The 14,863-nt window shown below is 40.2% G+C and overlaps 1 protein-coding gene across 1 annotated transcript in view; it reads left to right on the forward strand.

Annotated features, from left to right (window-relative positions):
- Eda2r (ectodysplasin A2 receptor) overlaps nucleotides 1-12,201 on the forward strand; it is a 39,753-nt gene extending 27,552 nt beyond the window's left edge. Inside the window, exons 4-8 of the mRNA XM_042694928.1 lie at nucleotides 644-822; nucleotides 1,378-1,463; nucleotides 4,320-4,484; nucleotides 9,650-10,034; nucleotides 12,152-12,201. Coding sequence (XP_042550862.1) covers nucleotides 644-822; nucleotides 1,378-1,463; nucleotides 4,320-4,484; nucleotides 9,650-10,026 — 807 coding nt within the window. The 3' untranslated portion in view covers nucleotides 10,027-10,034; nucleotides 12,152-12,201. The remainder of the gene's footprint in view (nucleotides 1-643; nucleotides 823-1,377; nucleotides 1,464-4,319; nucleotides 4,485-9,649; nucleotides 10,035-12,151) is intronic.
- Nucleotides 12,202-14,863: the final 2,662 nt, after the last annotated feature.

Raw genomic sequence — 14,863 nt, forward strand, 5'->3', positions numbered from 1 at the left:
CAAACATTTCTTACCACGGCTTAGAAGTAATTTTTCTTTACGACCCAAACCATATTTACATACATTATATTTGTAAACATTTTCTAAAACAAAGGTGGATAATAATTACAGCTACTTGTCAGCTCTTTGCACCTCCTCATTTTCTGTAACACTGTAAAACTACACTCTCACATCCTTTGTAGTAGTAACAATCAGTAGGTATTTGTGGCTAAGGATATATAATTTAAGTGAAACCGATTATTTTTTGGGCTTCTTTGAAGTACCAGTATACAGTGCACAACGTTCTTTTTATTTATTTAGTTTTTACTGGTGCCCCAATCATGGCAGAAGGAGTATGAAGCCCATTACCCTAGGTATCCTATTGAGGATAATGTAGCCCTCAGAAAATCCCTGGTGGACAATTAGTATGAGTGAGAAATAAGTTTTTGTTCTTTTAAATCACTGAAATTTGATTCCATCTATCCTGGCTGATATATTCTATTTTGTTCCATTTCAATTTGCATTGTTGATGGCAACTCAGTTAATTGATTTTAGAACCTGAGGACTGAGGGGCAACTTCCAGTTTGAAAACTACTACTCAGTTTCAGAGGTGAGCATCTCTCCAATCTCCTATAGAGAAAAGTTAACTCTCTTGTCTTTGCAGGACTGTGGTTATGGAGAAGGTAGAGATGCATATTGTGTAGACTGCCCTCCTCAAAAGTTCAAAAGCAGCTCAGGCCACCACAGATGCCAGACTTGCATCAACTGTGCTGTCATCAATCGGGTCCAGAAGACCAACTGCACAGCCACCTCTAATGCTATCTGTGGAGAATGTCTGCCAAGGTGAGTCTGCTAAATTTGTCTAAACAGATCTGTGCCTTTTGTTTTAGCCCTTTGATGTCTATAATCCTTACCTCACAGAATCTAGTCAAAGTATTCTAACTATCCATGTCATATTCCATTTAAGCTCCCAGAAGGTAGAAACAATGTCTTCCCAAGATCCCTCTATAAAGTGTCCAGCACATTGTCCTCCACAGATGAGCACTTAACAGCTTTTTCATCATGCTGGCACTCTTAGCCCAGGCCCAAGATTTAAGGTAAATCTCACTGGAAACTTAACAAGAAATTATGAAGCAGTTGGTATCATAGTCATGCTCCTCTGTCTCATTGCATTAGCTTCCATTTTGGCTATCGTGTGTGGTGAATGGGGGAAGAGGTGGAGTGACGGGCCCCCTGAATCAGAATCACACATGGAGACTGAAAGCTTATGAGGGGTAGGCACTGGCTTCCCCAAGGGCAAAACTCTACAAAGCTACCTGTGGTTCCAGAAAGTACCACTTTGCCCTATGTGCATTGTTCGTTCCATCACTCTGACATCACTTACTACTCTGATCATAGGTTCTATCGAAAGACACGCATTGGAGGCCTGCAGGACCAAGAGTGCATCCCATGCACGAAGCAGACCCCCACTTCTGAGGTTCAGTGTGTGTATCCATAATTTTTAAACTTCTATTTTATTACCTTTATGTAGTTGTACAAAGAAGTTTTGATTCAACAATGCATTTTGATCAATGTCACCCCTTTCATCCTTCTCCACCACCTCTACCAAATCCACTCATCCCCTCAGTTTTTCTAGATCCATGTTCACATATAATATGTCTACTTCTTCTCTTTTCTTTTCTCCCCAACCTATTGGGTGGCAGCAAAATCAGGTAATATTTCTCTTTCACTTGGCATTGGTGGCTCATGCCTACAATCCTGGCTACTCAGGAGGCTAAGACCTGAAGATCACAATTTGACACCAGCCCATGCAGGAAAGTACATGAGACTCTTATCTCCAATAAACTACTCAGAAAAGTCTGGAAGTGGTGGTGTGGCACAAGAGGTAGAAGGCTTGACTTGGACCAAAGAAGCTCAGAAACAGTGTCCCAGCCCTGAGTTCAAGTCCCTAGATCAGCACAAGAAAAGGTCTCTTTTCTTGCAGGAATTAACTAGTTATTAGTAGCTCTTTGAGTCCAGTACTGAGGCAAGTGTATCCATTATGTCTGAATTCTAATTTTACCACATAGTATCTGTGTAATCTTTAACAAATGATTCAAACTCATTGAAACTCATTTACCTCATGTGAAAAGCTGTGACTCATGATGTCTTCATACCTTATGGGATTGTTGTCTAGGTCTAATTAAATAATGGATGTTGAAAAGCACTGTATAACATTTATACAAACAAAGGAGGAGGCTACAATGCTTGATAAGAAATGTACTCATTATCTTGCCCATGTAATTGTAACCCCTCTGTACAGTATTTTCACAATAAAAAATATTTATACAGTTATGAAATATTATTACTATTATTAACACTATGCAAGGTATGTAGGATTCCCTAGATCTTTAGACTCATGAAAAGCTGAATAAGAATTAAGGGATCTATGACTTATTATAAGTCTCTGTTTATATAACTACCCATTTATCTGTGTTTTCTTGTCTTTCTATCATTTTTGTCTGTCTACCATCTATCTGTTCACTTATTCTTTATTGACATTTTCATAAAAATAATGAAATATGTAAGACATTGAAATAATTAAAATGCATAAAAGTAGAAAAGTTAAACATGCTCAGTTGCCTCAGATCCCTAGATAATAAATTAACATTTCACATATTTTTCCTTCATATTTTTTAAAATAAGGACCAAAGATTCCACAAGTATGACAAATTCCCCTTTAGATTCTAAATCTCCTCAGATACAAGCACTGTCCTGAAATATATGCCTTAGTTCCCTCACCCCACCTCACTCACAGCTGGTTAATTGAAGATTTAAAAAAATTCAGTTTTGTCTGCCTTCACTGGCTTTGAACTATGATTTTTATATCTCAGCTTCCTGAAATGTGAAGATTTCCAAAAGTACCTGGCTACCAACAAACTGTTTCTTAATACAAAAAGGTTTATGTTCACTATGTAAAGGACTTGTTTGCTGTATAACTTTGCCTTTTCAAGAATTCATATTCCACGTCATTGGCACAGGGGGAGAGATAAATGAGATATACTGGCTCTTAAGTGCTCCAATTTAGAAGTAACATACATTTCTTTCTACTCACAGCCCATTGGCCAGAAGTAGTCTTATGGACTTACTTCATGGATACAGGAGAGAGTGGGAATAATTAATGAGTCTATATTTCTGCCCATTTCTCCACTAGTGTTTTAATATTTGTACTCTTTCTCTGTGTGTGTGTGCACTGGGGCCTAAACTCAGTCTTACTCTCTCACTTGCCTTTTTAACTCAGGACTTACACTCTACCACTTGAGCCACAACTCCACTACCTTTCTGCTAATTAATTAGAGATAGTTGAGTTTTCTGCTTGGGCTGGCTATAAAATGTGATGCTCAGATCTCAGCTCCTGAATATTTAAGATTACAGGTGTGAGCCACTGGCACTGTATGTAGTTTGTATTATTTTTGCCATATATATTCATATATATACTAGCAATATAGCAGTATATGCTATTTTATAATGTTATATATCAATGACATTAAGTTATATACTCTGTCCAGTTTTTCCCTCTGGATTGTTTATATAAGTCCATAAAGGTATTTTACTTTTATCTTAGAGTTTTCATGCTTTATTTATGCATTGCTGAGGAGCATTTTAATTTAGTTCCATTTATCTAGATTATATAATAACTAGGCAGGGTATGGAATGGTTGTTTTCAGTTAATTTTGCTAATTTATGTCATGCCTGGAGCATATGTGAATTTTTTCTGTGTGCTATTCCTAGGTTTTGAACTCAGAACCTAGGTTCTAACCTGAGCATTTTTGCTCAAGGCCACTTGAGCCACATGTCCATTTCTAGCTTTTTGATGGTTATTGGATATAAGAGTCTCATGGCCTTTCCAGCTCTGGCTGGCTTTGAACTACAATCCTCAGATGTCAATCTCCTGAGTACCTAGGATTACAGGTGTGAGCTGCTGGTATCCAGCTGAATTTTTCTCTCTTAAATATCATTATGTAGTTGTACACAGATGTTTCAGTTTAATTTGCCCATTTATGAGTACCTTTTTTCTTTGTTAATGTTATTATTATTATTATACTATTACCTGTAGGTAGTTGTACAAAGAAGTTTCAATTCACCATGACATGTTGTGAGTCATCTTGTTCACTGTTGTGCGTTTCATCATTCTTCCCCTACTCATTCCCAACATATAATTTTGCCTGTGATACAAATAAGAAAAAACAGCAAAGCATCACTAATTGAGGAAGGACTAAGCCAAATGTGGATGGCCTAAGAAAGGACAAGGTGATTATTGACTTCCCACACTAATGGATCTCAATTTTTTTGCTTCACAGGTGCCTTCCAATTGAGCTTGGTGAAGGCAGATGCACCTACTGTGCCTCCTCAGGAGGCCACACTTGTTGTACTGGTGAGCAGTCTGCTAGTGATTTTTACCCTGGCCTTCCTTGGGCTGTTCTACCTCTACTGCAAGCAATTCTTCAACAGGCATTGCCAGCGTGGTAAGGGTTGCTGTTTCACAGTTCACATGAATCAGAAGGAAGGCATTTTTAGCAAAAGAGAGGAGTTTCTTAGGGTTGAGAATTCCCACACTAGAAAACCCCAGGGGTGGTCTTTTAATGAGCTTGGGGAACTATCGGGGATGGCAATAGAAATTATGGGACTTCAAAAATGTCCTGTTAAGGAACCTTGTTCATTAGGTTCTAGGGCATCAGAAAGGAGCATGGCATGATGAAAAATCTCTTGGGAAATGAATCTGGTGGGATCTAAATCTACCTCTCAATCACTGAGTAACCCTACACAAGTCATATGGCTTCTTTGAGCCTCTTTCTCCCGAATATTTAAAGTGAAAGACAAGATCAGTTGCTTTTAAAGTTATTTTGCAATTGTGTATATCTGTACTAATAGCCGTAGATTCTGGAACATGTCAAAATGGAGGAAGACTTGGCTTTATGAAGTCTAGGGCAACTAATATTGGTGCTACAGTAATAGTAATTTCCCAAAATATGATAACTGAAAGTATAGTATAGCTGACAGACCTTTTCCTCCCAGATAATATTGTTATCTAGTGACAGCTATCCCAGAGAGAATGCCATATGAAATTAGATAGAAGATCAAGTTTAAAGTCTCAATAACACTAATCTATTTGTGTGTGTGTGTGTGTGTGTGTGTGTGTGTGTGTATGTGTATCTGTGTATGTATGCTGGACTTGGGTACTGTCCCTGAGCTTTTGTGCCCAAGGCTAACATCCTACCACTTGAGCCACAGATCTGCTTCTTGCTCTTTTTTTTAATGGTAATTGGAAATAAATGTCTCACGGACTTTCCTGCTCAGACTGGCAACGAATTGTGATCCTCAGATGGCAACCTCCTGAATAGTTAGGATTATAGATGTGAGCTACTGTCACCTGTCTGTAATCTGTTTTCAGCACAACTTTATCCACTAACCAATAATGTGACACAGAAAGTACAGATCACTGAGGGTAAATACATAGGAGGGGATGGTTGATTAAGACCAAGCAAGATATTAGACCTCCAAGATTACCAAGGCTGGGTGCAGCTTCATTGAATTTAAGGGATCTGAGAGCTAACCAGGGGACACCAAGATAGGAACTGATTAGTGAATGAAGTCGACTTAGTAAGAAGAGTCTGTGGGATGGATAAATTATGAAAGATACAAGGATGCTCAGGATTGCAGTCCACTGGATACTGGGCCCAAGAAATGGGATTTTTTTAAGCCTTGCTCTTTCTGAATGGAAAAATCACACTTATCTAGAGCTGTCTTCATTTAGCTCTGGGATCAGACAAATGATCTTGAAAAAGCCTGATAGTTATATTTGACTGTGCCCCTGGCTTAGAGATGAATGCAGCACATTTCATGCACTACATTTTTTACTATTGTCTCTTTATGACCCTTCTCAAACTGTATTTCAATCTCTCTACTCTTTGGTCCCTCCTGGGATACTATGGCTGAGGGAGAGCCATCCTGTCTCTGACTTTGGAAAATGGTATCTGAAATCAAAGCTGTTGCCTAGTTCCTGAGTATGGGTATGAAATATGAACAATGGAGTATTTTGGTTCCAGAGCTCAGCAAAATTAATATGAGAAAATATTTGATAACTGCCCATCTTCCCCCTCTACCTCCCTCAGGAGAGAAGAGAAGAGTACATTTTTCTACTCCCTTCTATTCTCTATTCTCTGTTGTAACTTTCTGGGAATATGGGGGCAGGTGGCTTCCTCACTTCTCTGTAAGGGAAGGGAACACTAGACCTTTGCTCAATGTGGGGATGTTGATTATCAAGAATCACTGGCACCAGTGGCCCTCACCTGTAATTCTAGCTATTCATGAGGCTGAGCTCTGAGTATCATAGTTTGAAACCAGCCCTAGCAGGAAAGCCAATGAGACTCTTATCTTCAATTAAATACCAAAAAAGCCAGAGGTATATCTGTAGCTTAAGTGGTAGAGTGCTAGCCTTGAACAAAATAAAGCCCAGGGACAGCGCTCCCTGAGTTGAAGCCCCAGTACAGTACACACAAAAATAGTCACTGAGTTACAAATATACTTGGACTATGTAGATGAGACCACTATGGGAATTAAATCCAAAGTAAGCTTCCACAAAAAGGAATAGGAGCCAGGGTTAGTGATGCTCACCTGTAATCCCATCATATTGGAAGCTGAGGCCAGAGTTCAATGCCACCCGGTGATACATAGCAAGTTCAAGATCAGCTTAGGTTACTAATAGAAGCTGTCACAGCAAACTGGAGAGAGAAATAGAGAGAGAGGTGAAGGGAGGGAGGGAAGGAGGCAGGCAGGCAGACAGGCAGTGAAGAAGTAAGGGAGAGAGAGACAAAAATAGAGAAACTAGAAAGACCATCTCCTTTCTGGAGGGGAATCTGCTACTTAGCTCCAGCTCTTTATTACCATATAAGAATATTCACAGCTTGCCCCGTGAGGGTTAGAATGTGTTTGTGACTTTAACTAAGTATCACTATCCTACAATACTGTGAAATTTGTGAAATTTATATAATCACTTAATCACAAAAAATTGCAAAAAATGAGTTTAAAAAAGGAGTATTTACCTGGATGTTGGTGGTCTACATCTGTAATCCTAACTACTTAGTAAACTGAGATCTGAAAATAGAGGTTCGTAGCCAGCTGAGGCAGAAAAATCAGTATGACTCTTTTCTCCAATTAACCATCAAAAAGCTGGAAGTGGAGCTGTGTCTTGAGACACAGTCTTGAGCGAAATAGCTAAAGAACAATGGCCAGACCCTGGGTTCAAGACCCAGTATCAGCATGCATGTGCATGTGCACACTTGCACAAGTGCACGCTTATGCACACACACACGTGCACAATTAATACATTAATATTCAGGGTTCAAAAAACTTTCAAAATTTCAAGAGAATCCACAAATCTGGATTTTTGTATTAAATACTGTCAAGTAACTTGAATGGAACACAAAAACACCACTCCAAATTGGGGAATCATAAACAATAACACATGTAGTAGTAGATTCTCAGTTTGTAACCTGATGTTGAATCGGACTCATTCATGAAGGGTTTATTACATTTCTAGTGTCATAACAAATTACCACATATTTAATGCTTTATTAGCATTAAGTGGCTCAAAAGTTCAACAGGCTTGGCTTGATCTCACAAGGCTTAAGACATTGGCAGGGGGATGTTCTTTTCTGGAGATTCAAGGGGAGAATCCATTTCCTTGATCATCCAGGCACATGGCTGAATTGTTTCATGCAGTTATAGAACTCATGTCCCTCTCTTTCTTTCTTTCTTTCTTTTTCCTTCCTTCCTTCTTTCTCTCTGTCTTTCTTTTTCTCCCTCCCTATCTCCCTCTCTGTTCTTCCCTCCTTCTCCCTCTCCATCTCCCTCTTCCTCCCCCTCTCCCTCTTCCTCTCTCCCCCTTTCTCACTTTCTTTGTATGTATGCCAATACTGGGGCTTGAACTCAGAATGTTTCTCTCACTTGACTTTTTTGTTCAAGACTTGAGCCACTTGAGCCATAGCTCTACTTCTGGCTAGTTAATTGGAGATAGGTATCACTTGGACTTTTCTGCTCGGGCGGGCTTTAAACCATTATCCTCCTTTCTCAGCCTCTTGTCTTTTGGCAAGGTCAATTTTTTCTTGAAGTCCATTTCTAGAGGACAACAATGATTTTTTTCATAGCTTTTTAAAAATTTTCAGTAGTGGGGCTTGAATTTTGGACCTGGACACGGTTCTTCAGCTCTTCAGCTCATGGTGAGTACTCTACCACTTGAACCAAAGCATCGCTTCTGGTTTTCTGGTGGTTAATTGGAGATAAGAGTCTCACAGATTTTCCTCCCTGGGCTAGCATTGAACAGTGATTCTCAGATCTCAGACTCCTGAGTAGCTAGGATTATAGGCGTGAGCCACTGGCACCCAACAACAATGGTATTTTTTACTCATGGTAAAAAATGATGACTTTTTTTTCCAGATTAAAGATATTCTAGATTTTTTTTAATTGTGAAAATACTGTACCAAGAGGTTACAATTACATGGGCAAGATAATGAGTACATTTCTTATCAAGCATTGTTGCCTCCTCCTTTGTTTCCCCTTCCCATCCCTTCCCATCTCCCACCCCCCACTCCCCCAGCCCCCTCCACTCTCCCAGCCCCCTCCACTCCCCATGCCTCATCCGTTTAATACTCAATACTTGCTTAGTTCCTTTTGGTTTATTTTTCCTTTTAAGAACATGTGATTGGGCTGGGAAGGTAGCTCAGTAATAGAGCACTTGCCTTGCATGCCTGAGGCCCTGGGTTCGATTCCTCAGCACCACATAAGCAAAAAGAAAAAAAGCCGGAAGTGGCGCTGTGGCTCAAGTGGTAGAGCGCTAGCCTTCAGCTGAAGAGCTGAGGGACAGCGCCCAGGCCCAGAGTTCAGGCCCCACGACCGGACCCCCTCCCCCCCAAAAAAAGAACCTATGATTATGTTGGACTCAACTGAGAACTCCAGAACAATCTTCCATCACTTTAATTGGATCTTCAGAATCCATTGAGCCTTATAATATAGCCTCCACAAAATAACACCAGGGAATGAAGATCATGATGGGGAGGCCAATGTCAAAACCTGCTCTTTACACAGCATTGTGTGTGTGTGTGTGTGTGCATGCGTGCACGTGCATGCGTGTGCATGCACATGTGTGTGTGCATGCACACACTCACACACACAAGCACGCCCATGCTGGTACTGGGGCTTGAACTTTCATTTAGCCTTTTCACTTGAGGCTAGGGCTCTACCACTTGAGCTACACCTCCACTTCAGCTTTTGGGTGGTTAATTAGAGATGAATCTCACAGGTTTGATTTCCTGGGCTTCAAATTCTGATCCTTTGATCTCAGCCTCCTAAGTAGCTAGGATTGTAGGTTTGAGCCACTGGCACTTGGTTTAAGCATTTCCTTTACTCTGAAGAAATTGTTTCCCTTAATTCAGAAATAAATAGCTTCAATCTAGTATGCAATTGAAATACGTTGCACCATAAATTAGTGCTAGATAGTCTGGGAGTCCAGTGCTCCCAAAGGAGTGACACACTGTCTTCCATTCTTATTCCCCATTTTGTGTGAGAACCAATGCTCTGCTGAAAAGAAACTCTACCTCTGGGTAAAGCTGTTGCATTCTGCTTTGACTTCCAGGAAATTCATTGCACTTTGAGGGTGACAAGATAGTGGAGGAGGAATCTCGCTTTCCCATGCCACCTGGCCAAGAGATCAACCCCAAGTCCCCAATGAATGGGAGCATCTTTGAAACCCAACCCTTTAAGCCCATCTTGGATGATGACTCCAGCTCTACCAGTGGCTTCCCTACACAAGAGTCCTTTACCATGCCTTCCTGTGCTTCGGAGAGCCATTCCCACTGGGTCCACATCCCCATTGAATGCACAGAGCTGGACCTACAAAAGTTTTCTGGCTTTGCCTCCTATACTAGTACTGATACCTTGGAGGGAAACACTACTGGAAGCTCTGGAGAGCAGGTGGGGCTGAATGTGCCCCTTGGAGTGTGCAGCCGTTAACTACTGAGGTAAGCTGGAAAGATGGAGCAGAAGGCTCAGAAATTAGAGCCCACTTATTCTCAAGCAATTTCCCTTCTCTAATTCTATTGTTCAGTAGTCAAACAGTAGAAGAACAGCAACAAATTAGGAACTTTGATGGGGAGAAGGGTGACAGCGGTGATAACAATTTTTTGAGCCAATCAGACACCAGACTTCTGAGCCTACAATTATCAGGGAACTGGTCAGGTTGCTAGGACACCAGTCTCTTCCTCTTGGCCTTCTGTAAGCTTTCTCAGGGCTCTACTGTCTTATAGTCACATTCGCTTATTTCTTCTCTATACAACCAACATAGCATAGTAGAAAAAAATATATAAGGCTTGTCATTTGGCAACCATATATTTCATATCAAGCTCCATTGTCTAATAACTTTATGACCCTTGTGTAAATACTTTCTCCTCTGTAAAAAGAAGAAAATATTTCCAAATGTTGATGGCTCATGCCCACAATACTAGTTACCCAGTCGGCTTAGATCTGAGGAATACAGTTCAAAGCCAGCCCAAGTAGGAAAGCCTGTGAGACTTTATCTCCAATAAACTACAAGGAAAGAGAGAGATAGAGACAGAGACAGAGCTCCAGAAGCAGAGCTGTGGTTCAAGTGGTGGAACACTAGCCTTGAACAAAAGAAGCTCAGGGATAGTGCCCAGGCCCTGAGTTCAAATCCCAGGAGTAGCACAAAAATAAAAATGTAGAAACTACTACCCACTTCGTAAGTTATTATTATTAAAAATTGATTACTGGATTGTGCCACCATGACCAACTGGATTAAAAAATATAATATGATAATGCCTTTTTACATATTCTGATGCATTTGAGGCATTTAAGTCTTGTTCATTTTTCTTTTTCTCCCCTTTCATGGGCACAATTTACACATCATCCTATATTTATCTCATCCTACATTTATTTCACCGTTAGAACCTCATGACTTTGTGGTAAATAGGCCAGGGTATGTTAGCTTCTTTCACAGAGGCAGCAACTGAGGCACAGAGAGGATAAGTGATTTTCTTTAAGTCATAGAACAATTCAGTGGCAGAACTAGGTGAGAGCCCAGGGTTAGGGGCTCATCCAACTCCACTACTGCAATTATAATCAATGATACTTTCTGAAATACTGAAATAAGAAGCCAGATAGTGGTAAGATTGTTAATTTTCTGCTCATCTGTTTTTACCACTCACTTCCATTCTTCAGCTGACATTACCAGATCTCCCATGACTTTCTCCTTCCTATATGTTACCTAGAAATTGGAGCAATGTATATTTAGAGGCCACAACTATTTTCACATCAGTACAAATATAGGCCTTCAGGGTCATTTAGTGTGCTCTTCTTACTAAGGTCTTTAATCCATGCTTTGAGTTTCCCTTATACAAAATGGTTTGGAATGCAAGCATTTCAGAATTTTCTTTATTTTGGAGTATTTGTATATTCATAATGAGATATTTTGGAGATGGGAATGAAATCTAACTCCAAATTCATCTATTACATGTACACATTGCATACATAGCATGCAGGTAATGTTATATGATATTTTTAGTGTGCCTACATGTGGGCTTTGGCTGGACACATGAGATCAGCTGTGGAATTTTTCATCTGTGCCCTGCTGTTTCTCAAAAGGTTTGGATTTTGTAGAATTTTTGTATTGGGATTTTTTTAGATTAGAGATGCTCAACCTATTTTCCCACCAAGATTTTGTGTAGTTCAGCCATGACTGTGAGATTGGAGTTTCATAAAAAAGAAAAAAAATCCATCTCCCTGTAGTACCCATTTGTGGGTCCTAGCTATGTTCTTTCGGCCAAATAGACCTTATCTGCTTCATCTACCTTGTGATAATCCTACAGAAGCCTGAAGATACCTCTTCCCTCTGGATGGTACCACTTTAGGTTTCTCCAAAGTATATGAGCTTAGAACCCAGTTTCACATAAAAAAATTCTCAAGTGCAGAGAAGGATAGAATTGTCATCTCTCTACCTAAGTGATAGATTTCTATTATTGTATTCCAAATCATTTATTTAACCCATAATTTTGGAGGATAGAGAATAGGGAGGTACTAAGATTCCCTCACATGTTTCTAACTTGTTCTTTTCCTTCCCTAGGTCTGTTGTGCTCCTGAGAGTGTTGGCCAGTCATGCTCTCTTGACTTTCCTGCCTGGTTACTATACCATAATAGTAGCAAAGACTTGGGATATGGTGCCTACAACTTAAAGTACTCAACTAATGGGTCTTATGCCACCCATTCCAACCAGAGGATTATTCTGCACCATTTCCCCAAGGCTGACCTACAGTATTTCTTGCATCCTTGTTCTATCCTGGAAAGCCAGATGCTCCACCCATAACACTACTGGACCTGTTCCTAGTTCAAACTGATAATAGATAACAGGAGAGGGTAGGACAATGAATGAGTTATGAACTTTCTGCCTGTATTTTTGATCAAGTAGGCCCGAAGGAAGGCCTTTGAGAACTCTTCGCTCACATAGACCACTTTAGGGACAAAATGAAACCCTTTTCCTTGTGCTTCTCCTCCTTGCCTTTTCAGTATGTGCACATGTGTGTGTGTACACACACACACACACACACACACACACACTCTTGGGGGAGGCCGAATACTTTGATTCTCCAACTCATGTCTAAGACTTAAGTAGCTGTGACAACAACACTGAAGCTAGCACATTTATCAAGCCTTCTTCCTCACAAATAGGCCTCTACTGCTCTTGAGTGGGGAATCAGTGGCTTTTTGGATTTAAAAATATCTTTCCTGAAATTCCTTTCATTTTGATACCTCTTTTACTCTTGCCTCTTTGGTCCCATCCTGAAAATCAATTTTCAAAAGCCCCAAACTCAGTCTCTAGATCCTCATAGCCAAGTCAGAAGTCAGAGCTTTGGTCTTTGAGATGACATTGAAGTTCCTGAGTCTTGGTCACTTAGGCACTAAGGCCCTCAATGGGGCCTGGTCCTGGGGGCAGCTCAGGGAACACTTGGTGCTTTCTTGGTTTACAGAAAAGCCAGTTCCTCCTAAGCTTTCACCACCAGTTTTACATGTCGGTCAGCATGAATTAGAACTGCTCTCTCCATGACTTCCTGTAGAACAGGGTAGATAGGACCCTTAGAACTCAGGTGTGAGCAACATGAGTTGTTTTATAGACTTTGTCTTATGTTCATGAAGCCTACTCCCTCACAGTGGGGCAAATTTGGGAGGAAAATGTGGTCAAATGAATGAGGTCATTGTTTTCCTCTGCTTGGGAACAGTTTATGCAATCTAGGAGGTTAGATGTAACTGAATTTGTGAAATCCAAGACTAATGATAGGGCACTTACCCTGAGTTTGGAATGTTAAAATCTACTACACATGTATGGGTGCTGTACTTATATTGTGCACACACAGTGATCATTGTATTGGGTCTTTGCATGCACTTTTAATTGGGCAAGGCATGGATTAGCATGCTATTTACAGATAAGGAAATTGAGGTTCATAGATAGAACATGACTGGCCTTAAGTTGCTCAGTTGTATATGAGTGAATAGGATAGCTATTAAGGGTCTCTTCAGTATCTTGAAATCACTGTTTTCTGGATGGCATTGGAGGTAGGAGTGTTTTGTGTGCTTGGCATATCTGTTTCAGAAAAGGAAGAAATAGGGGTAGGGAAAAATAAGGCCCTTTTGCTAATGTGTAAATAAAAATCCCTTGACCGCCAGGCCAAAATTAATCTTTTACTTGCGACTGGCTCTTCTTATCCCAATCAACAGCCTATTGCATTTTCTGCCAGATCTGATCCCAATGAAATCTAAGGGACTTTCCATTTAGCATTGACTACAAGAGGTTGGAAAGTGAGAAGAATTACAGGGCAAACAAGAATATTCCTGTTTATTTTATCTCCTTTTTTCTCTGAGGTATGAAAGGGGAAAACGATAAGCAGGAACATCCATTCTACTTGTCTTACCCCATTCATCCTTTGTGAAGTTTAAAGTTGTTCAATTTTGGTTTGCTTGATCTGATGTTTAATTTTACTTAAAAGTGGAAGTGGGGAGAGGAGGCTGAGTGAGAGTCTTAGGAGAAAGGCAGCCTATCTCTACTCTTGGAAAAGGTAGTGTGCTGATAGTATCTTAATCACTGCTGAGGCATCAATGGAGTCTCTGACTGAAAAATAGCACAAGTGTTCATCTGGACCTTACTCCAAGTGAAACAATATGGAGGCCATTTTTCTTTTCTCACCTTCAAGCCTTTATGCTCTACAGCCTATGCGGTTTTTATTTTCTACATTTTCCCTAAAGTCTTACCCTTGTAGCACTCCCTAGTCCAGCTGAAGGATCCCTTTCAAAAAGCAGTGATCCTGAGTGGCAGCACAGATGAGGGAAAAGAATTTTTCTCTGTGTCTTTTGGGCCTTCTTTATCCCATATTTAAGGTGTTATGTCCCTTCAACCCCAGCAGGGAGCAGGGCTGGAGTCTGATTTCTTAGAACCTTAAAAATGTTTTTGGCTGGATGCCCTTGATCAGATGCATTAGCTCACACCTATAGTCCTAGCTACGCAAGAGGCAGAGTTGAAAGGATCATGGCCAATCTAGTAAAAAAAAAAATTAATAAAACCTCCATCTCAACCAATCAATGATTTGTGTCTATTGTTCCAGCTATATAGGAAAAGTAAATAAGATTATGGTTCTGGAAGGCTTGGGCAAAACATTGAGATTCTATTTTTAAAATACGGGAAATATAAAGCCCTGAGGGTCTGATTTGAGTGGTAGAGCACTTGTTTAGTAACCATGAGGCTCTGAGTTCAAACTCTAGTGTTGTGAGAAAGAAAAAAAAAAAAAAA

Source organism: Dipodomys spectabilis, unplaced genomic scaffold (genome assembly GCF_019054845.1).
Source record: "Dipodomys spectabilis isolate Male_0828 unplaced genomic scaffold, ASM1905484v1 ptg000176l, whole genome shotgun sequence".
NCBI classification, from domain to species: Eukaryota; Metazoa; Chordata; class Mammalia; order Rodentia; family Heteromyidae; genus Dipodomys; species Dipodomys spectabilis.